The sequence below is a fragment of the Jaculus jaculus genome, chromosome 3 (genome assembly GCF_020740685.1).
Source record: "Jaculus jaculus isolate mJacJac1 chromosome 3, mJacJac1.mat.Y.cur, whole genome shotgun sequence".
NCBI lineage: Eukaryota > Metazoa > Chordata > Mammalia > Rodentia > Dipodidae > Jaculus > Jaculus jaculus.
Window position 1 is genome coordinate 71,157,174 of NC_059104.1, and position 22,711 is coordinate 71,179,884.

General features: G+C 36.8%; 1 protein-coding gene across 3 annotated transcripts in view; it reads left to right on the forward strand.

Moving 5' to 3' along the window:
- Fndc3a (fibronectin type III domain containing 3A) overlaps nucleotides 1-22,711 on the forward strand; it is a 216,176-nt gene that overhangs the window by 146,490 nt on the left and 46,975 nt on the right. For all 3 annotated transcript variants that reach the window (XM_004665882.3, XM_045145063.1, XM_004665883.2), the window contains 4 exons: nucleotides 10,522-10,759; nucleotides 14,541-14,810; nucleotides 16,432-16,490; nucleotides 20,433-20,590. In XM_004665882.3, coding sequence (XP_004665939.1) covers nucleotides 10,522-10,759; nucleotides 14,541-14,810; nucleotides 16,432-16,490; nucleotides 20,433-20,590 — 725 coding nt within the window. The remainder of the gene's footprint in view (nucleotides 1-10,521; nucleotides 10,760-14,540; nucleotides 14,811-16,431; nucleotides 16,491-20,432; nucleotides 20,591-22,711) is intronic.

The following is a 22,711-nucleotide window of genomic DNA, read 5'->3' on the forward strand; positions in this document are numbered from 1 at the left end:
TAACTTTCACTTCTCAGCATTTGGACAAGTTTCAAGTCTCCCCAGTAGTCGCTGCCATCTGCAAAGAGAAACTTTACTAGCAAAAAGTAAGAGTGGCTCTAATATATATAGACATAAACTGAAATATTTAGAGAATAATTTAGTGAGTATACCCATGTATCCAAGCAACAGTAGTAGTTTACACCCCCCCCACACACACACCCTAGGCCTTATGACCTTCTTAGCCAATAGGCTTTTGGCTAGGTTGTCAGAGTCAGACTTGAATGGAGTGAGCCTCAAATCTAGACTGAGTGCTGTTGATTATCCCCATAACAGACATGCCACTATTGCACTAATAGGCACATCTTAACTAGTTGTCTATTTGGGTAGCTTGCAGGATCCACTGCTGGTTAAAACCACTAGTGAATTTCCTACTCCATTTAGCTGCATAGTATTTTCTATCTTTAAAACTACAAGTTATGGAGATTGGAATTTCAAAGGAGAAAATGTGGGGGGAGGGAGGGAATTAACATGGAATTGTTTTTTATAATCATGGAAAATGCTAATAAAAAGTAAAAATAAATAAAAATTTAAAAAAAAACTACAAGTTAGCAGGGAGGAATCTTCCAGCTCAGCTCTAGATTCCTTTATTTATTTTTATTTATTTTTTTTTGGGGGGGGGTTTCGAGGAACAGTCTCTCTCTAGCCCAAGCTGACCTGGAATTCACTATGGAGTCTCAGGGTGGCCTTAAACTCACAGCAATCCTCCTACCTCTGTCTCCTGGGTGCTGGGATTAAAGGCGTGCGCCACCACACCCGGCTAAATTCTTTTTTTTTTTCAGTGTCCTGTAACCAAAGTCTGTGGTATTTTCACCAATAGGGTCTTACCATCTAGTTCTGGTGGGTAACCAAAAGCCTTAGCAATGGCCTGTATGGTTTTGGGTACCTTAGAGGCCTCCCTGACTGGGAGGTAGTCGCCCCTAGCACTGAAATTTTTCTTACCAATCCAATCCATGGCTTCTAGGCATATAGTCTATATTCAAAATTATAGGAATTAAAAAAAGAAGTTCTTAAGTAATATCATTTTGCCTACTGTTAATTTTTTTCTACTTTTACATAACCAACAAACTCAGTTGTTACATTCAAGCTATGCTCATCCTTAACAAATATAAAGAAAGTTTCAAATGAGATGAACTATTTAGAAAAGATGGTATGAAGTTCAAAAGTGAAGACTATATATATATCTATATATCTGTCCTTTCTTATATTAGTCATAATACCAGTAAGCTGTGTTATTGCTATGTCATATGGATTAACATACAACTTGGGTAGAAATTGATGCTAAGATACCAAACAAGGGAACTAAGCAAAACTATGTAAAATATAATGGCAGTGATTAGAAAGCAAATGGTGGCAAGAATAGAAGGAACTGTAATTCACTGGTAAGTACAGAAATATTGCATTGCAAGACAGAATAACACTTGATATTTTAATTACAACAACAACAAAACAGTTTATACATTACATCACTGAAACTCCTAAAGGGCAGCATAAAAAGTTCTTTTGGGGCTTGAGAGACTACTTAGCAATTAAAGAGTGCTTACTTCTTGAGTGCTAGGTCCTCTCATGCTGCTGGAAACCACTAAGTTTAACTCCAGAACCAAAACAAAAAGCTGGGTGTGGCCATACATGTCTGTATCCCAGGCCACAAACAGGTAGGTACCAGAGAATCATTGGGGCTTGCTGACTGACAGAGACCCTATCTCAAGGAAATAAGAGGTGAGCAATAAGAGGACATACTGCATTTTACAGCCTCTGCATATGCACACAGAAAAGAGAGAAAAATGAAGAAGAAGAGAGAGGAAGAAGAAAAAGAAAATGAGAAAGAGGAAGGGAGTAAAGAAGAAAGAACAAAAGAAAAGATCTCTTTCTTGAGCCAGGGGCTTATGCCTATAATCCCAGGATTTAGGAGGTAAAGGCAAGTTGATCCTGAGTTTAAGGCTAGCCTGCCTATATAACAAACCCAGCCTTAAAATCAAAAAGTTCTATCTTTTGTATTGTTTTTAACTGTTACAGTTGATTTGTTTACAGAGGAGATAGTACCTAACAAAGAGATAGCTGTAAACCTTACATGGAAAGAACTGAACTGCAAGTTTTGATGACTTCTTTGAGCTGTGCTTGGTATTTCAGTTTCCCTTATGTCAGTATACAGCAGTGAGCGCACTGCATCCTTCAAAGATTCTAAAACCTGTGTCATCTCAATCTTATTTCTGCTTCTCCTGGGAAAACAGCCAAAGGGGAAAACAGGGGGCTTAAAAGACTAGAAGGAATTTACAGAGGTTCCAATAAGGAAGAAAAGGATAGAAAGGAGGTTATAGTTACTGATATCATGTGTATGTGTGTATATTTGAGTATGTAACATGAAATGGTCAAAATGCTGTATTGCTGTTACAAACTTAAAGAAGCAAAGATTTGAAAAGTCACAGAACCTTAGAAGGTTGGTGATATAAAAAAGAAAAAGCAAAGTGAACTTTCTAGTAGAAATAACAGAATGTATTTATTTTTGATCATATTGTTCCTTCAACAAATCCTGCCATGAACTAAGTACTATTTCTGGTAATGCGAAGAAAACAGTAAGCATAGCACATTTATTGTAGACCTACATTCAGGCTTAAACGCATATGTATAATATAAAACATTGGGCAGTTAAAGTCCTTTCTCTGTAATTCTTAATTATGTGTGTGTTGAATAAGTAAGTAAGAAAGTAAGGTTTTGCATGATTAAAGAAGTAGTTGGCATCTGGGGTTAAGGAATCAAAATATATTCTTATTTATGTTTTTATTTTTATTAACAGACTAAATGGATTTCCTTCTCTTGCTGATTTTATTGTCATTTTTACATCAGTGTATCCTGCTAGTATGAAATTCATTGTCTACACAGTTGGTTACTTCTTAGCAGCTAAGGTTCTAGAACTGTCAGACTGTCTTGAGGGCTCAGGCACCACTCTGTAGTTACTTAGATCATACTTGAAGTGGTATAGTTCTCTGCATTCTTTTGGTGATCTGGTTGTTTTGTATATGTGTGTGAAGGTTGTTTGATTTTAGGTGGGGGGATTGTTTTGTTATTGGTAGTGTGTGTGTATTAGGTTTTTAAAAAAAATTTATTTATTAGAGACACAGAGAGGGGTGGAGGAAAGAGGGAGAATAGGCACGCCTGGTCCTCCAACTACTGATAATGAACTCCAAATGCATGCACCACCATGTGGATCTGGCTTACATGGGTCCTGGAGAATTGAACCTGGGTCCTTAGGCTGTGCAGACATGCATCTTAACTGCTAAGCTATCCCCCCAGCCCTTGCTTGTTTGTTTATTTGCTTGTTTGTTTCAGTTTTTCAAGTTAGGGTTTCACTCTAAGCCAGGCTGACCTGGAAATCACTATGTAGTCTCAGGCCTCTAACTCCCAGTGATCCTCCTACCTCCCCTTCCCGAGTGCTGGGATTAAAGGTTTGCACCACCACATCTGTTCTGGTGGTTTTTTTTTCTTTTTGTTTGTTTGTTATTGTTTCAAGGTAGAGTCTCATGGTAGCCCCGGCTGACTTGGAATTCACTCTGTGGTCCCAGTCTGGCCTTAATCACAGTATATTCCTACTTCTGCCTCTCTGGGTGCTAGAATTAAAGGCATGCCACACCGTGCCTGGATGGTGTGGGGTTTTTTTTGTTTTTTCTTAATTATGAAATACATATGTTGAAGTCAGATTCACATTGCTGGTAGAAATCACCTGATCAAGAGCAGCTTTGGGGGGAAAAAGGGTTTATTTTTGGCTTTATGATGGCATGAACAAAGGGTGGATATCACCCCCTGGCCAACATATGATGGACAGTAGTAACAGGAGAGTGTGCCAAACACTGGCAAGAGGAAACTGCCTATAAAACCCATAAGCCTGTCCCCAACAATACACTCCCTTCAGGAGGCATTAACCCCCAATTCTCCCTCAGTTAGGAACCCAGAACACCTATGTTAATGGGAGACACCTGAATCAAACCACATTCCGCTTCTGGTCCCCATAAACTGATAACTATACATGATAGAAAATACAATGCATTCAGTCCTACTTTAAAAGTCCCCATAATTTTTATCAATCCCAGTGATGTTCAAACATCCACATAATCCAAGGTCTTTAACTGAGTCAAGTACCAAAAAAAAAAAAAAAGCCATAATGACACAGAATAAATACACTGTAAAAGATGGCATTGGCCATAGCAAAACAAAAGTCTCTGGAATTCCAATTCCACCCCTCCAGCTAGGCTACTATTCGCAGTGCTGGAAAACTTCACCTGGACTGGCAGCTCTCCTTAGCAACCATCTCGTGGTCCCAGCATCTCCACTGGGATTCTACCACAACCCACAGTTCATCTTCATGGCTTCATGAGGTCTTCATGTAGGCATCCAGCAAACCTGCTTCACACTGCCCATGGCCATTTCCAAAACACAAGACCAAGTTGGAAACTTAATGACCCTCTCATTCCTGTATTTCTTATACTCCACAATTCCAGGTAGGGGGCCAGTTTGTTAATCCAAAGCAGACTTTGAAGAACAGGACACTCCTTCAGCATTCAGGGCCCTTCAAAAAACTGCATTCTTTCCGTTGTCCCAATGCAGATCAGCTGGCCCATTCTCAATTACTGTAATCTTTCATATAATTGCAGTTGAACAGGCAGCAGTTTCAACCTAAAGATTTCTTTCTGTGTCATATCTCTGTGCTCATACCAGTCCATTTCTATGCAAAGCAACCCTGTACAAATTATCAGGACACTGACATAACAGCAAGTCTCACACAAACTGCTTCTAGCCTAGTCCAAGAAAAGCTCTTTCTCACCCTCACAGGCAAAACCTCATAGTCCATAGTTCGTACTGCATTCAAGTCTTTCAACTCTATCCAGAATAGTCCATCAAACTGCACTTATGGTACTGCAAGGCATCTCTTAGGCCAAGGTTTCAAATCCTTCCACATTCCTCTTGAAAATCAGCTCTAAAAGGCCAAAGCCACACATTCAGGTGTCTATCAACAATCACAATCCTTGGAATCAACATTACTGTTGCAGTCAGGTTTACATTGCTGGCAGAAATCATCCGGCCAAGAGCAGCTTTTGGAAAACAAGGATTTATTTTGGCTTCAGACTCGAGGGGAAGCTCCATCATGGCAGGGGAAAACGATGGCATGAGCAGAGAGTAGACATCACCCCTTGGACAATATAAGGTAGACAATAGCAACAGGAGAGTGTGCCAAACACAGGCAAGTGGAAACTGGCTATAAAACCTATAAGCCCACTCCCAGCAATACACTCCCTCCAGGAGGTATTAACACCCAAATCTCTTATCAGCTAGGAACCCAGAACCCAGAACACCTAAGTTTATGGGGGAACACCTGAATCAGACCACCACAATACATAGCATAAATTTCACCACATTAGCCATTATTAAATGTAGGATTCATTCTAGTGTTGCCACCATCCATCTAGATAACTAACTATTGTTGAAGTCTGAATCTGTGAGCAAGTTGAATAACTCCCTATTCTCTCTCCTCACTTCTATTTGAAATGTTTATATTTAGAAGCATACTTTTAACTCCATTAGTAATTCAGACATTTATTTATTTATTTAATTTTAATTTTTTCAAATTTTTATTAGTATTTTCCATGATTATAAAAAAAAATCCCATCTTAATTCCGTCCCCCCCACACTTTCTCCTTTGAAATTCCATTCTCCATCATATTACCTCCCCATCACAATCATTGTACTTACACAGACATTTATTTTTTAACCAAATGAAATCTTGCTTTTATTGAACATGAGACAGTAGAAGACCTATGCTATGGAATCTACCTACAAAGTGGATAAGGACATGGAATCTGACACCAGACTGCCTGAATTTCCTATGTGTATGATACTGGGCAAGTTATTTAATATCTGTATGCCTTAATTTTTCCATCTAAAAAAATGGAGATAGGGATATAGAGATAGCTTAGTGGTTAAGAAGTTTCCCTGCAAAGCCTAAGGACCAAGGTTTGATTCTCCAGTATCCACACAAGCCAGATGCACAAAATGGTGCATGCATCTGGAGTTTGTTTGCAATGGGTAGAGGCTTTGCTACTATAGGCATGCTACATCTATAATTTTTTAAAATATTTTATTTTTATTTATTTATTTTACAGATAAAGAGGGAGAGAGAGAGAATGGGTGCACCAGGGCTTCCAGCCACTGCAAATGAACTCCAGATGCACGTGCCCCCTTGTGCATCTGGCTAACATGGGTCCTGGGGAGTCGAACCTGGGTACTTTGGCTTTGTAAGCAAATGCCTTACGCTAAGCCAGCCCTCCAGCCCTCCCTCTATAATTTGTATCCCTATAAAATATAGGCCTTTCTACCTTGGCCTCCTTGGCCTTTCTACCCCACTAAGTCCCACCATTTTTTAAAAATATTTTTATTTGTTTATTCAGAGACAGAGAACGAGTATGGACATACCAGGGCTTCTTGTCAGTGCGGATGAACTCCAGACAAATGCACCATTTTGTTCATTTCAACCTCTGAGCCATCTCTTCTGCCTTCCTTCCATTTTAACAACCAAAAATGTCTTCAGACATAACAGAATAGGAATTTGGGGTGTCTTTGAGAGCAATATAGCATTTTTCAGCTTTTGGTTGGGCTGTAACTCAGGAGTTTGGGTACAGGACACTTAAGGTAACACAGATCATCTACTCAGTCAGTGGCCATCAGCTTCTTGTCTTGTGAATCCAAGAATGATATTCATAGAATATAGAGGGTTATGTTTAGGAAGATATTATTATAGAACATGAGAGAAGGAAAGAAGACAGGAGTAGGGGTTCCTAGAAGTGGAAATATCCACCTATAGACCCAGATCGGGGCCTTTTAGGGAGTTTTCCAGGTTCTTATGGACTCAAGGACATTCCTTGCTTTAACTTTTGGGAGGGAAGGCCCTGTTACTGCTAAACTGTCTCACAACCAAATATCCTTTAGGGGAAAGAATTACTTCTTAGATTAGAAAACACTGAGTTACATCACTGAGTTGCCCCAAACTATGTGACACTCCTCATTACACTGAAAGTAAATACTGAATTTCAAATTTTTATGGGCTTTGTGGCTATTCCTTATCTCATTGATCTTGTTTGCTTCTATCCTTTGTAGCTCAGTGCTCATCCACTAACACCAGCCTCCTTCCATTCCTTGGGTTTAGTCACTCCCATTTCTACCTTGGAGAGGTTCAACTATTCCCTCTGCCCAAAACAGTAGTCCAAATTTCTGCACGATTAATCTCTTCATTTACAGTGTCTTAATCAAATTTTACTTTTCCAATAAGACTTGTTATATTCTCTTTTGACAACCTTCTTCCCCACCCATAATACCACTTATACTCCCCTAACCTGCAATACTGTTTCTCATAATGTTTATCACTTTGCAGCATGTTAAATAACTTGCTTTATGGTGTTTATTTGTTTCTTTTGGCATAATTGCCTCCACAAATCATTATGCAAAGGTCTCTTCTCTCTTGAACTATCCATCTCTTTATTTTGCTCAAAAACAAGTATACTTTTTTCTTTTACTTTAAATGTTATTTGTTTATTTATTTATTTTATCTTGTTTTGTTTTTTGGTTTTCTGAGGTAGGATCTCACTGTAGCCCAGGCTGACCTGGAATTCACTATGTAGTCTCAGAGTGGCCTCAAACTCATGGCGATCCTCCTACCTCTGCCTCCCAAGTGCTGGGATTAAAGGCATGCGCCACCATGCCTAGCCTTGTTTATTTATTGAATAGAGAGAGAAAGACAGAAGGAAGCAGATAGAGAAAATGGGCACATCAGGGCCTCTAGCCACTGCAAATGAGCTCCTAACTCATGTGCTACCTTGTGCATGTGGCTTATATGAATACTGTGGAATTGAACCTGGGTCCTTTGGCTTTTCAGGCAAGTGCTATAACTGCTAAGCCATCTCCATAGCCCCAAATATATACTTTTAATATATATTTTTCATTGACAACTTCTATACTTACAGACAACAAACCATAGTATTTCCCACCCCTCCCCCACATTCCCCTTCATAACTCTGCTCTCCGTCATATCCCCTCCCTCTCTCCATTAGTCTCTTTTAATTTGATGTCATCATCTTTTTCTCCTATTATGAGGATATTGTGCAGGTATTGCTAGGCACTGCAAGATCCTGGATATACTTTTTTTTGTATATTTTAATGATCAGAGGATGTAAAGTTGGATATCGATTTGGGAAGCTAGACAAGATTTGCATGTTTATAGAGTAAAAGGAGACAGAAAGAGGTGGAAAAAATACCAACTGACATATAAGATTATTACATAGGTCATTTTGGAGACCCGTTTTTTCATATAACACCCTGACTACAGTTAAGGTTCAGGATTTGGTGGGGAAGAAAATAGGATTGAAGATAATTTAGCACCTTGTTTGTTGTGAACTATAAATCCTCTCAGAAGTGGAGAATCATAAGCTATGTGAATCGGAGTGTTAAAGGTGAAAGTGGCAGATACTAGTTTTTCAAACTGTCTCTAATATCCCTTAATGTAGGTTTGAGGCTGAAAAACTATAAACAATTCCAGACGCCCTTCTGTTAGGGTTCCAGTAATGATCATTTTCCATTAACTATAATGTGCTCTTACCTGAGACTTAAATGCAGAATGCAGTTAAATAGAGAAAAGTGTGGTCTAGACCCAGCATATATAAATAACATGCAATACATGATATGCATATGTGTGTGTATTTTATATAGACAGTGAATTCATTTGGTTTTCCAGTCATATGCTATAGATGAGTCATATTGTAGGTCATTACATTACATAAATTATATTGTTAACTTAGTAATTGGTAGTTATCTGTATCAAGATAAATGCTTGTTAATGATCATCTGTCCACCAAGCAAGGTCTCTAGATATGAGACTTGCCTTCCTTAAGCATAATAAAAGGATTTGTCTTTAAATTTTTACATTATAATCATGATCTTCTTTAAGAGGGGTATTATTTCAGGTGTGGTGGTACATGCCTTTAATCCCAGCACTCAGCACTAAGGAGGCACAGAAGGAGAATCACTGTGTGTTCCAGGCAAGCCTGGGACTATATTGTGACCCTCCCTTGAAAATCCAAAAAAGAAGAGAGGTATTATTAGCTACTTATCATGGAATAAGGAGGGATTCCTAATGTTGAGAAGAAAATCCTTTTAGGTTTTGTTGTGTATTCGTAAAGCTCCACTGAGATGCAAAGGGAATTTATTAGTTTTTAAAAAAATGGATTCCCACAGTTGTGTTTCTTTGTGAATACTGTCATTTTGTTTCTTGAGTTAGGTTCTTACAGGCTTTCTGCATCCATCTCCTAAACACTGGGCTTGCAAGCATATGGCATTACATTATGATGTATTCATATCCTTTAAAAAGCAGAGGTATAAGTTTTAAGTCTCAAAGCCAGTGGAAGCTAAAATTTATGATACTATTTGGTCTTTTTACAATTTGTTTTCTATCACTCTTCAGGCAGAATATAGAACAGGAAATAATTCTTGGCCCTGCTATACATAAACCAAATTTGCTGCATTATTACATGCATGTAATACATGAATATCCAATATTGCATAAATACAATACCCAAAATTATAGCTCAATGTTTAAGCCATTCTTTTTTCTTGGTGGGGGGTGCTTGAGGTTGGGTCTCACTGTAGCCCAGGCTGATCTGGAATTTGCTATGTAGTTTCAGGATGGCCTCACACAGTGATCATCCTATCCCTGCCTCCCAAGTGCTGGGATTAAAGGTGTGCACCACCATTCCTGATTTATATAGCCATCCTTGTTAGTGTTTTATTATCTACATCAAAATGTTATGTAGCAAAACTATAGTGTTATTTAATCCTGATTTGTGTGTACCTAGTGGGCTGAATAAATTCTTTTATATAGAATATATTACAAATTGGTGTACTCTCATCAGGTTATGTTTGTCCCCTCTCCCCACCCCTATTTCACTGAGGGCTCGCCTCAGTTGGGGTGTCAGTATTCACTGTGGGGACCATGAATGCACTAGTCAGTTCATGTGCCTCACAATAAGCTTTTTGACCTTGTGGCTCTTACAATCTTTCCAATCCCTCTTCCCCAATCAATGTTCCTGAACATTTGGAGGGTTCTCCTTTAATGTTGAGCTCTGAATAGCCTCTTATTTTCTGCTTTGATGAGTTTTGGGACCCCTCACTATATACTACCATCTCCCTGGAAGAGGCTTTCAGGCTAGCCATGAGAACAGTACTCACATTTAACCACCACTTCCTCTGTAAAGTTTCCTGGGCCCTGGGAGTTTGATAGAGATGACTTGTCCACTGTTAGACACATGGCTTTCTCATCTTAAGTAAATTCTTCTCATGCTTCTCCATCTTTTAAACTCTAATAGTATAAAAGTATTTATCCTAATATACTTGAAAAGAATGTTCATTTTCCATAGAGAAACTTTTAATCTAATGTCTATTTTGTAGGTTATTGAAGATAATGGTGTTCGAAGAGTTATTGTGGTTCCACAGACACCAGAATTTCACCCTGGTGGTCACACAGTTATCCACCGTTCTCCCCATCCTCCTCTGCCTGGTTTCATTCCAGTCCCAACCATGATGCCCCCTCCGCCACGTCACATGTACTCCCCAGTAACTGGAGCTGGAGACATGGCAACACAATATATGCCACAGTATCAGTCTTCACAAGTATATGCAGATGTAGGTAAGATATTTCAAAGCATTCCTATCTTATTGAGTTTTGTATTCCTTGATAGAACAAATGATACCTTGGGGCAGGGGAGATAGCTCAGTTGGTAAAGTGTTTGTTCTAAAGCACAAGGACATGAGTTTGGTCTCTAGAATCCACATAAAAGTGTGGAATATGGTGGTGTGTCCTTGTAAAACCAGTGCTCAGAAGGCAAAGACAGGCAAATCCCTGGGACTCACTAGCTATTCAGTCTAGCTTTACTGAAATTGGTGAACTCCAGGCCAATGAGAGATCCCATCTCTAAAACAGGTAGTAGCCTTCCTGAGGACCACACTCAAAGATGTCCTGGCCACATACACATGTACACAGACACACATGCAACACTTTTTAAAGAAATGTTTAGCTTTCTATCATATAAAAGAAACAGTGCTTGGTACTGACACCATAAACATTTTGTATTACTGAAGCACTATTTTAGGTATATCCTCCTCATTATCAAATAGGACTTTAGGAACCATGAATAGACAAAATCAGAGAAGAAATAACTTATATGTTACAGCAGTACTTTGTGGAGTCATATTCAAAAAAGAGGGCTTTTCCTCTGCAATACAGGCTTTATGTTAAGTCCTGAAGCTATAATGTCATTGGAGAAAGTTATTGAAGGAAAGTAAAGGACATAAATCTAGGAATCGTATATATTTAAGTATATATGCTAGGAAATCTTTCATCTTAATTGCATCTTAACTGAAAGTACTGTTTTCAAGCTAGCATGTATTTCTAAGACCCCTTTTCCTATCACATTTTGTATGGATTCCCAAAGTTGGACTTGCTCTAACAGTTCATTGTTAGCAATATCATTATAGAACTTGGCTGTATCTTGGACTGGTGAATATATTACTTCACATAATCTTCAATAAAGTTTTGCAAAGTACAGAACATGAAATTGAGGTTCAGAAAAGTTAAATACTGTCTGTCTACAAGATCACACTAGTTGGCTACCGAAGATTTTTAGCCCTCTTAGATCAACTCTATTATAACATGTTCTCCTTCCCTATCATAACATGTTCTCCTTCCCCTGGGTACCTGATTATTTTATCTTGAGTTGTAGTAAAAATATAAGTGCATGTGAATAATCATATACCACATTTTCAAAACGTGCATTGATTATTGGTAGGTTTTTGTTATTTTTGTTGTTACAATTCACATAACAAAATTTGTCATTTTGTACTGACTGAATACTTCACTAGTTTTTAATATGTTTTCTATTATCTGCAAACTGGAATTTTGTAGTTTCTAGTATTTTCTCTGCTTGCATATTAAATATCCTTTGTCTGAAATGCATGAAGCCAGAAATTGGTCAGATTTTAGATTCTTTCAGATAAGGATATTTTTACTAGTATATGCACATGTAATCATATTTGATAATTTTATGGCATAGGCCCTAAATCAACAGATACATAATCCTGATCATAATTTCAATACAATATTTTTAGCAATTATGAGCAGTCTATGACATACATTCAGATATGGAGTTTTCTGCTTGTAATGTCAAGTTATTCAAACTTCCAGATACTGGAGCTTTTCAGACTTGGAATTTTTAGATTAAGGATTCTATATAATTCCAGGATACTTTTATCATCTCAATAAAGAAACTTTTGCCTATTAACAGTCTTTTTGTTTTCCTCATCCCACTTAATAAGCTTTTTGTCTCTAGACATTTGCCTATTTCAAATATGAATTTAAATGTACATATAATAAATGTGTTACATGTGAAATTTTGATATAAAGCCAGGCATAGTGGTGTATTCTTTTAATCCCAGCTCTCAGGGAGGCAAAGGAAGAAAGATCACCGAGTCTTCAAGGCCAACCTGAGGCTACATAGTGAATGCCAGGTCAGTCTGAGCCAGAGCAAGATCCTACCTTAAAAACTCAAAAACTCAAAAGGAAAACAAAATATTCATATAATATGTCTCATGTCTTATTTTTTTCACTTAATGCTTGTAAAAGTTTCATTTGTATTGTTACTGAAATAGTGTTTCATGCCTTTTTACAGTTGAATCATTATACTCAGTAAATATACATACCACATTTTGTTCACTCATTAGTTGGACATTTGATTTATTATCATTTTGTCTGTGAATAATGTCATTTAACATTTAGTATAAGTTGTCCAGATGTGTTTTCATATCTCCTAAGTACAGTACTTCAGACTAAAATTGTTAGGTCGTATATTAATGTTATAATTGACTAGCAAACACTCTGCCAACTTTTCTCAGTGTTTGTTCCATTTTATATTCCTTCCAGCAATGCAATTTTTCCACATCCATGCTAAACCTGAATGTCTGTCTTTTGATATAACCATCTGGTTGTCTATGAAATTTTATCTGACTTTGTTTTTGAATAACTTTTCCCTAATGTCATTTTTTGTGTGCATATTGGCCATTTGTATATCCCATTATAGTAGAGTTGACCTTTTTGGTTGTATGATATGTTTTGTATGATCTAGATACAAGCCCCTTATCAAATATATTGTTGGTAGCATTTTTCCTCTATTGCCTTTTCACTTACTATGTGGTATCCTTTGATGCAGAGAAGTTTTTAATTTTAATAAAGGCCAGTTTGCTTTTTCTTTCATTGCTATGCTTTTTCTGTGTTAAGAAACTATTACCTAATCCAAGATCATGGAACTATAGTTTTAGCTCTATAATGGATATTTGACTCAATGTTTTTTCTTTTTTTATTCATAAGTTTTCTATGTCATGTTGATAAAGTTTCTTTTATATGTGAGTGTCCAAATTCCTATGCTTTTATCTTGATTTGGTGAACATATCCTTACAATACATAGGCAAGTATATTATACTAATTTTCACAAAACATGGATGAATTAAAATTGATGCCTTTAGTGATGCTTGCATGACTTTGTTCTTAACTGCTTTTCTCTGTACAGATTTTAAGTGAAAAATAAAAAATTTTTTTAACATACCAACATTTTCTTATGATGAATTCCTTTTTTAGGCAAGTAGTAACTTTTTCTTCACCTATTTTAAATATATATTATTTGTTCCTTTTTATTTATTTAGTTGAGAGTGGCAGGGAGAGAAAGAGTCAGAGAGAGAGAGAGAGAGAGAGAATGGGTGCTCCAGGGCCTCCAGCCACTGCAAATGAACTCCAGAAGTGTGTGCCCCCTTGTCTTCACCTGTTTTATATTATTGAAATTGAAAAAAATTTGAAAAGTAATAGCTTAAAAAAAGAGTAACTCACAGACATCACATACCACTAAGCTGTTTCTCTGGAGATCAATAGTTAAGAAACATCAAAAGGAAAAAATGCCTGTATAAATACATATACATGTACATATACATTCAAATCACAACTTAATAGAGTCATAGAAGTAGCTTTTGGGGCTGGAGAGATGGCTTAGCGGTTAAGTGCTTGCCTGCAAAGCCTAAGGATCCCAGTTCAAGGCCCAATTCCTCAGGTCCCATGTGAGCCAGATGCACAAGGGGCACATGCATCTGGAGTTCGTTTGCAGTGGCTGGAGGCCCTGGCGTGCCCATTCTCTATCTATCTGCCTGCCTCCCTCCCTCCCTCTCTCCCTCTCTCTCTCTCTCTCTCTCTCTCTCTCTGGCTCTTAAATAAATAGAAATAAAAAAAAAGTAGCTTTTGTTTGCAAAATCATTGTTTCTAATACTTTCTAACAAATTCTATATGCTAGAACTATTTTCTTTTGATATGCCATACACTTATTTGGAGAAAGTGATATTTTTAACATTTATGTTCTATTTCTTCTTCCTAGATGCTCATTCTGCACATGGAAGGTCCAACTTTAGAGATGAAAGATCTAGTAAAACATATGAACGTCTGCAGAAAAAATTAAAGGATCGACAAGGAACACAGAAAGATAAAATGAGCAGTCCACCATCATCACCCCAGAAATGCCCTTCTCCTATAAGTGAACATAACGGATTTATAAAAGGGCAGAATGCCAGTGGTCTGCATACAGGACCAGCAAAAAACAAATCAGGGAAAGGAAAAGGTGGTATCCAAGTTGATGCAGAAATAGAAGGTAACTCTTTGGGTTGAAGAGATTGTTCAATGGTTAAAGCACTTGCCGGCAAAGCCTAACAACCTAGGTTAGATTTCCCACTACCCATGTAAAGCCAGATACACAAAGAGGTGCATGTATCTGGAGTTTGTTTGCAGTGGCGAAAGACCCTGGCATGCCCATTCTCATTCATATTCTCTCTCCCCTTGCAAATAAACTAAAAAATAATTTTTAACAAAATGGAATAGAAGATAACTCTTTATAGTCCTCAAGCATCTCAGTGATAGTTTTCATTGAGTTGCTGACTATACAGCCTTACCTATCAGTCACTTCATCCTGCTTTTGACAATTTGAGTAATCTCAATAAATTCACATGTATCATAAATTTTATTAGTTGAAAGATATTTCTGTTTGATAGGAAAACTCAGGTTACATTAATCCAGATTCCTTTTCTTCTGTTTCTAGGCCTTTTAGTAAGGCTATCTTGCCTTTTATAAAGAACTTTTTCCCAAGTTCTTTAATGTGTAAATATATGATAGTGATTACATATGTCATTAATCCTCTTTACATGCTCTGTAGTTAGGATGGAGCATTCTCCTTTTTTAAAAAGTGTTTTTCCTGCTTTTCTTTCTCTAACCTGTGAGTTCCACCATATGAACTCTGAATGTGACTTTTTAATTTGTGCTAGACTCAAATCTCTATAAAGTAAAAATGAGCTACATTAATAAATATTGTTACAAATATTGCCTATAGCGTAACATTCATACCCAGCTACTTTTGACTATGTTAAGCTTTGGACTGTTGCCTATCTTAACTTCTCTAGGTTTCTTTGATAAAATTACCGATTTTAACTTCTACAAATAGACCATGTCATATTTTTATCAGACATGGCTATGAAACATACTAACATGCCTTTTTACCAATACTAATACCACAATTCTTACTATGTTGAATTATCAAGAGCATAGTTAATATGTGATTAGAAACTAAGATGCTTCCAACTTTGATGGAACTATCAAATTAGTTGTTTTCACCTCCATTTTCCTTAACATTTTCATTCTTCACCAACATTTTAAACAATGTTTTAATGCCTCATGAATTACATGTTAACATTTACTGAAATTGTCTTGTTTTTTTGACTGCGTGATCATCCTTTTCAGCATTGATATTTCAGAATAGTTAAGCTAGTTACATAAATTATGAACAAGCACATTATTCCTATTTGGGGAGACATTTATGGCATGCCCCAGAAAATAATTAGTTCACTTAATAAGATGTATGAGATTGTAGCCAGGTGTTGTGCTACTTGCCTGTAATTCCAGAACTGAATCCAAATGCCAGGCCAGTGTAGGCTAATAGTGAGACCCTGTCTCAAAGAAAAAAAAAAAGGAAGGAAGGATATGAGAATAGCAAGTAAGAAATTTCCAAAAGGAAGAATGAATTTTTATTACTATAAAAGAAAATATACTTCCTCTAAGAAATGCTTGCTGATTTATATAGATGTGTGTATGTATACATTATATATGTATCATAATTAATACTAACAGGAAAAAATGCCTAGGAAACAGAATCTAGTTTCAGAAGACATATTTAAAGGGGAAGATTTTATAGTTAAGTTCATGTCTTTAATTTTTTTTTAAAGAAAAAGATGAAGAAGCTAAAGCATTAGAAGCATTTCTTTCCAACATTGTCAAACCAACGGTAAGTATTCATGTATTTTTCTTGGTATTTATTTTATTCATAAACGGTTTTATTATATTTCCTGCTTTATTCATTTAACTTGTTAGGATTGTAAGCTGAATAATAGCTCATCATAGATCTGACCTAAGGAGAGAGTTATTAATCAGTGAAGCAAAATTCTGAAAGAAAAAGAAACTTAGTATTTCCCAGCCATTTATAAAATAGATATAACAGAATGAATTGGAAAAAAACTGCTGGTAGTAGAATTGGCTTACATGAAAATTTCTTCACATATTCAAAGTAGTCTATGACAAAAGACTATGTGTTTTCCATACAAAATGAATTTTTTAAGATTTATTTTTATTTATTTATTAGAGACAGAGAATGGGCAAGGGACAGAGAGAGCAAGAATGGTCATGCCAGGGCCTCTAGCCACTGCAGACAAACTCCAGATGCATGTGACACACTATGTGCATCTGGCTTATGTGGGACCTGGAGAATCAAACCTAGTTCCTTAGGCTTCACAGGCATGTGCCTTAACCACTAAGCCATCTCTCCAGCCCACAAACTGAATTTTTTTAAACTCATTTAGAATAATATAAGGAATAAAAATTATACTATTCTGAAGCTGTGAGATCACAATTCTCATTCCAAAGCTATACAAGTAAAAGAATTTGTAGCATTAATTTTAGAAAAATAGAACAGTCTTTAAAATACATAGTTATATTTTTACTACACAGAATAATAAGCTACTGAAAGTATTAAAAAAGAAGAAAAAGGCAAAGATACTTTTTGACAGAAGTTGGGAAAAACTTTGGGGGTCTAAATTTTTGAACACTATAATTACAATCTTAGGAAAAAACCTTTCTAAAAAGAAGAAAAACTTCAAAATATCACAATAATTGCTCTAATTAGTCTTTTTCTTTCTCTGCTTTTTAATAGCTGTAACTTCACTCCTTTTAAAAGCAAGCTAAGCCGGGCGTGGTGGCGCACGCCTTTAATCTCAGCACTCAGGGAGGCAGAGGTAGGAGGATTGCCATGAGTTCAAGGCCACCCTGAGATGACAGAGTTAATTCCAGGTCAGCCTGGACCAGAGTGAGACCCTACCTCAAAAAAAAAAAAAAAAAAAAAAAAAAGCAAGCTAACAGAAATGCCAGTTACTAAGTTTATTATTTATATGAACAATATAGAAATATACAAAGTAACAGTAAATCTCCTTGTAGCCATTTCCCCAATTTTATCATTGGATTTCTTTCCAGTCCTTTTCTAGTTTATCTGTATGGGTCCATCCATCAAAGAGCTATTTTTTTCCTTTTGATGAAATACAGGGTCATACTCTATGGTTCTGTGGCAAGCTTTCTTCACTTACTGTCCTATTTCATTGTATTATTCTTTGAAGAACTACATACTCTTGATTAATTCACAATATAGTTATTGAGCCCTTTCTTTTTAAAAATATTTTTTGTTTTTGTTTTTTGAGGTAAGGTCTCACTCTAGCTCAGACTGACCTGGAATTCACTGTTATCTCAGGGTAGCCTCAATTTCATGGCAATCCTCCTACCTCTGCCTCCCAAGTGCTGGGATTAAAGGCATGCACCACTACACCCATCTTTTTTAAAAACATTTTTATTGATAGCTTCCATAAATATAAATGATGTATCATGATCAAACTTCCCTCCCATCACCCTCTCTTCCCCTTCTCAGATCTCCTCTCCCACCTGAAGGAATCCTTTCTTCTTTCTAATTAGTCTCTCTTTTGTTTTGAAGTCATTGTGTTTTTCCTCCCACTATGCACATCTTGTATAGGCAGTGTCAACCACTGTGAGGTCATGAATATCAAGACCATTTTGTGTCTGGAAGACAGAATTGTAAGCAGCTCTACCCTTCTTTTGGCTCTTACATTCTTTCTGCCACCTCTTCTTCAATGGTCCCTGAGCCTTAGAGGATCTGATAGAGGTGCCCCACTTAATGCTGAACACTCCATTATCACTTCTCAGCACATTGGTGAGTTTTGAGTCACCCCAGTGGTTGCCATCATCTGGGGGCCTCCCTAGCTAACAACTCTCTGGAAGGTATCCACTCTTGGTACCAAAATTTTTTTAATACCAATCTATAGCTTTTGAGTACATTATCCGCATCCACAAGATATTCTGCCCAAACTCTCTAGTTGGCAAAGAAATAGGCTTCCATATGGCTTATTCATAAATTTTAAATTTTTATTATCCCTCCTCCCATCCTTCCTCTCTTCCATTCCTACCCTTAGACTATCTCCTCCACCCCCACCAGTATTCTGCCTTTGTACTTGTCTATTATACCCTTCCCTTAAGACCTCTCATCTCTTCCTTCCCTTTTAACCTTCTTCTTGCTTCCTAGTCTCTACACTGGCTTTTTCCAATTCACAACTCTCCTTATATCCCATTATACATATACATAAAATCCACAAAGGTAACAGTGCACTTATGCAGTACATTTTCAGGCATTTTTGCTGATTAAAAAAAAAGTAACACAACTATTTAAATATAAGCAGATGTCCAATTGTCCAGTTCCTTTTATTCCCCACTATTACATACCATCAATATATTAATGAAAGAAGTTGGCCCTGCTTTCATAGGTCCAAAAAGAGAGAAAACCACAAGTCAAAAGCCATACCACACAGCACGCTTCAGGAACTTCAGGTGGAACTAGGCACTTTGCATATCTTCAGATTGGAATTTCAAACCCACCACCACACTTTAAGATCTTATCCAGCCAGGTGGCTGCAGATCCAAATTACAAACTAATAAAACACTGAATATATTGGGGACCATCTATTCAAACTACCACACACCTGAATAAGAATGTGTTAAGAGACCATATCATTATTTTAAAAGTTAGGGACTGGATTGCCATTGCTGCAATGAACATTCTGGGATTTGTGTAATTATGTACTTTTGCATTTCATAGGATATTGAGGGAGAAAAATCCTGGAAATGAAATGCTTGAATCAAAAAGTAAATACAGTCCAGCATGGTAATGTGTACCTATAATCCCATTATTGAGGAGGCTGCAGCAAGAGGATCTCAAGTTCTAGTTTAGCTTAGGCTGCATTAACAAGACCTTAAAATTTCATATTGTTTCCCAAATTTCTCTGGCCAAGGGAAGATAACCTGCATACCTTGCTGTTTATTATACTCATTTCTCCAGGGTGTCAACATCCTGATTAGCTTGGAATGTTCCAAGTAGTATATAGAAGTGGTATTTTGGGGCTGGAGAGATGGCTTAGTAGTTAAACGCTTGCCTGTGAAGCCTAAGGACCCCGGTTCAAGGCTTGATTCTCCAGGACCCACATTAGCCAGATGCATAAGGGGGCGCACTCCTCTGGAGTTCGTTTGCAGTGGCTGGAAGCCCTGGCGCGTCCATTCTCTCCCTCCCTCCCTCTCTCTCCCCCCACTTCTCTCTGTCTGTCACTCTCAAATAAATAAATAAAAATAAACAAACAAACAAAAAGAAGTGGTATTTTGTCATGATGACTGTTTCATAGTGAATGCACTTAGATGTCATTTTGTGTGCGGCCCATTTATGGTCATGTTTCCTTGGCCTATTTGTGTTCCCTTTGCTCATTTTTTTCTTGATTTGTTTTTCGTTTGGTTTTGTTCATTGAGAAGTAAACTTTTTCAAAGGTGTTAAAAGTGCTTTTATTCCTTTTTAAATTTTCACAGTGTATAGTATTTATATCAGTAGTTTTGAATAGCACAAATTGGTCTTTAGATTTTTGTTAAACCTCTTTACTCTTGCTTTTATAACAAAGTACTTCTCATCTATATATGAAACTGTTAGACATTTTGTGTATACTTATAATACAGATATTATTTATGTCATCTTGTACTTCATTATAACCCCTTTGGATATATAACTGCTCATTGTGCACATTGTATTTGTTTCAAAGATCTTTTACATATTTGTATTTTGTTTTTATTTTTGTAGGCTTCGGATATCCAGGCAAGGACAGTGGTACTTACCTGGTCACCACCTTCCAGTTTCATTAATAGCAAAACAGAAGAAACTACTGTACCAGAGCTCTGCATTTATGAAATTCTGGTCTCAAGTACTGGAAAAGATGGGAAATACAAAAGTGTTTATATGTAAGTATTTGCTAGGCTTTGCTCTTTCCAGTTATAGCACTAATTTTGTTCTACTTTTTCCCAGTTTGTGCTTACATTTTGATCTCCAAGTTGATTTTCAATGCAAATAATTCAAATGCAGGCTGGTACACATTTCTGTCATATTCTGTAACTGGCCACATTCACATTTGGTTCTTCAGTAAGTTCCCTAGTAGATGTTAAATTTCATATAATGGTAATGTGGAACGCAGGGCCAAGGAATGGAGAAAGTTTTATTGTGAATTTACTCTTTAAATGTCTTATTCCTCTGAAGTCTTAGATTTAATATATATATGTACAAGCTCTTCATCTTCCATAAAATGAACTTCCTCATTTGGTATGTTAATCATTTCAAAAATCTATTGTTGTTTTCATTCCTTTGTTCTAAAGTATATTGCATACCAGGAAACCTTAGAAATTGTTAGTGGCTAAAACTACGGCATTTATAATAACAATTTTTAAATCATTTTCTGCCTTTATTCATAAAGGATAAAGCCAATTATTATAGTTTAACCAACGGAAAGATGATTGTAAAAGAGGTAGTTATTTAAATGATCATAACATAGAATACTGACTACATCAAACTGTTCAGTATCTTTGTTTCAAGTAATAGCTGCTAAGAAAAAAAGGAAAGTGAAACTGGTCTCAGTGACTAAAATTTTATTCTGTAAGGTTATAAAAATGTTTGCCTTCTCTAACGAGACTTACTGGTGTTTATTCATTTAGTTTTCATAGGCAAAACCTATGTATGTGATAAAACAGGGAATGAAGACCCCTCACATAGAGATTTCATTTTTTGCTAATGGTTATTTCTAGTTAGATATTCCTGTTTTGCTGATAGAGATTTGTTTCCACTTGCTGCCTGACCAGGGAGCACAAGAGGGACATTAGTCACCTTCTGTGTCCTATACCATATGTTGGTTTTGATTTGAAAAACGAAGTAGTTGGCAGGCAATGGGCGAGTAGAAACATAAGAAACTTGGTTGAAAGAAATAGAATTAGGGAACAGTGATTAAAAGATGACAGAGGAAGAAGAGGAACATACAAGGACAGACTGGTTTGTGGCTGTAAATCCAAATAATAGTTCTATGGTTATTTTAAGATGGATTCCATTATACTTAAAATTGCATGGACATAGAAAATATTTCAATTACAATTCATGGGACTGGGAAATGTATCCTAATGATAGAGTAGTTGTTAAGGCCCTGAGTCTACTGCAGAATAAAGTATGATCCACTTTTTCCTTATCTTTTCATTCTCTTTAACTACAGAATTGTAAATGAAGGTTCATGTTATTTCAAGTGAAATGAAAGTATGACTGAACTCATTAAAAGCTTTTAGTTTTGTTTTCAGTGGCATATATTATTCAGTATTTGCCTTGCAAAATAAATTTTTTAAATAATTTTTATGTAATTTCTTCAGTCATTATTTCCTTCTAACCACCTTCCCTAGAAAAGATATCTAGTTCTCATACTTGATATGTTTAGCATACCTTTTTTAAAAAAATGTTTTTCTTATCTGAGAGAGAGATAAAAGCAGACAAATAGTAAGTATGGGTGCACCAGAGCCTCTTGCTGCTGCAAATGAACTCCAAACACTTGTGCCACTTTGTGCATCTGGCTTTACATGAATACTGAGGAATCAAAGCCCAGCCATCAGGCTTTACAAGCAAAGGCCTTTATCCACTGAGCCATCTCTTTCTAGCCCTACCCTTTTTTTTTTATTAATTAGTTTTGTACTCAGCAAATACAGTCAGTTTGGTACCATTATTAGGCTCATCCGTGACCTACCCCCTCCCCTTGACCTCTCCTTGTTGAGGTATATGGGTCATGCATTCTGGAGTTAGCCCATAGTTAGGGGTAGGATACATGTCTGCATATTATGACCCAACATATGGCTCTGACATTCTTTCCGCCCTTCTTCCGCAAAATTTCCCTGAGCCATTTTGGGTTCATTTTTGGTCTGCTTCAGTGATGGGGTGTTGGGGGTCTCTGGATCTCTGATTTGGTAGGAGTTGATTTTTCTCTGTGTTGATCTCTTTCACCCTTGTGCTGGTATCCAGTTCCTCAGGAAAACAGCACCCTTGCTTGTTTCACCATTTTT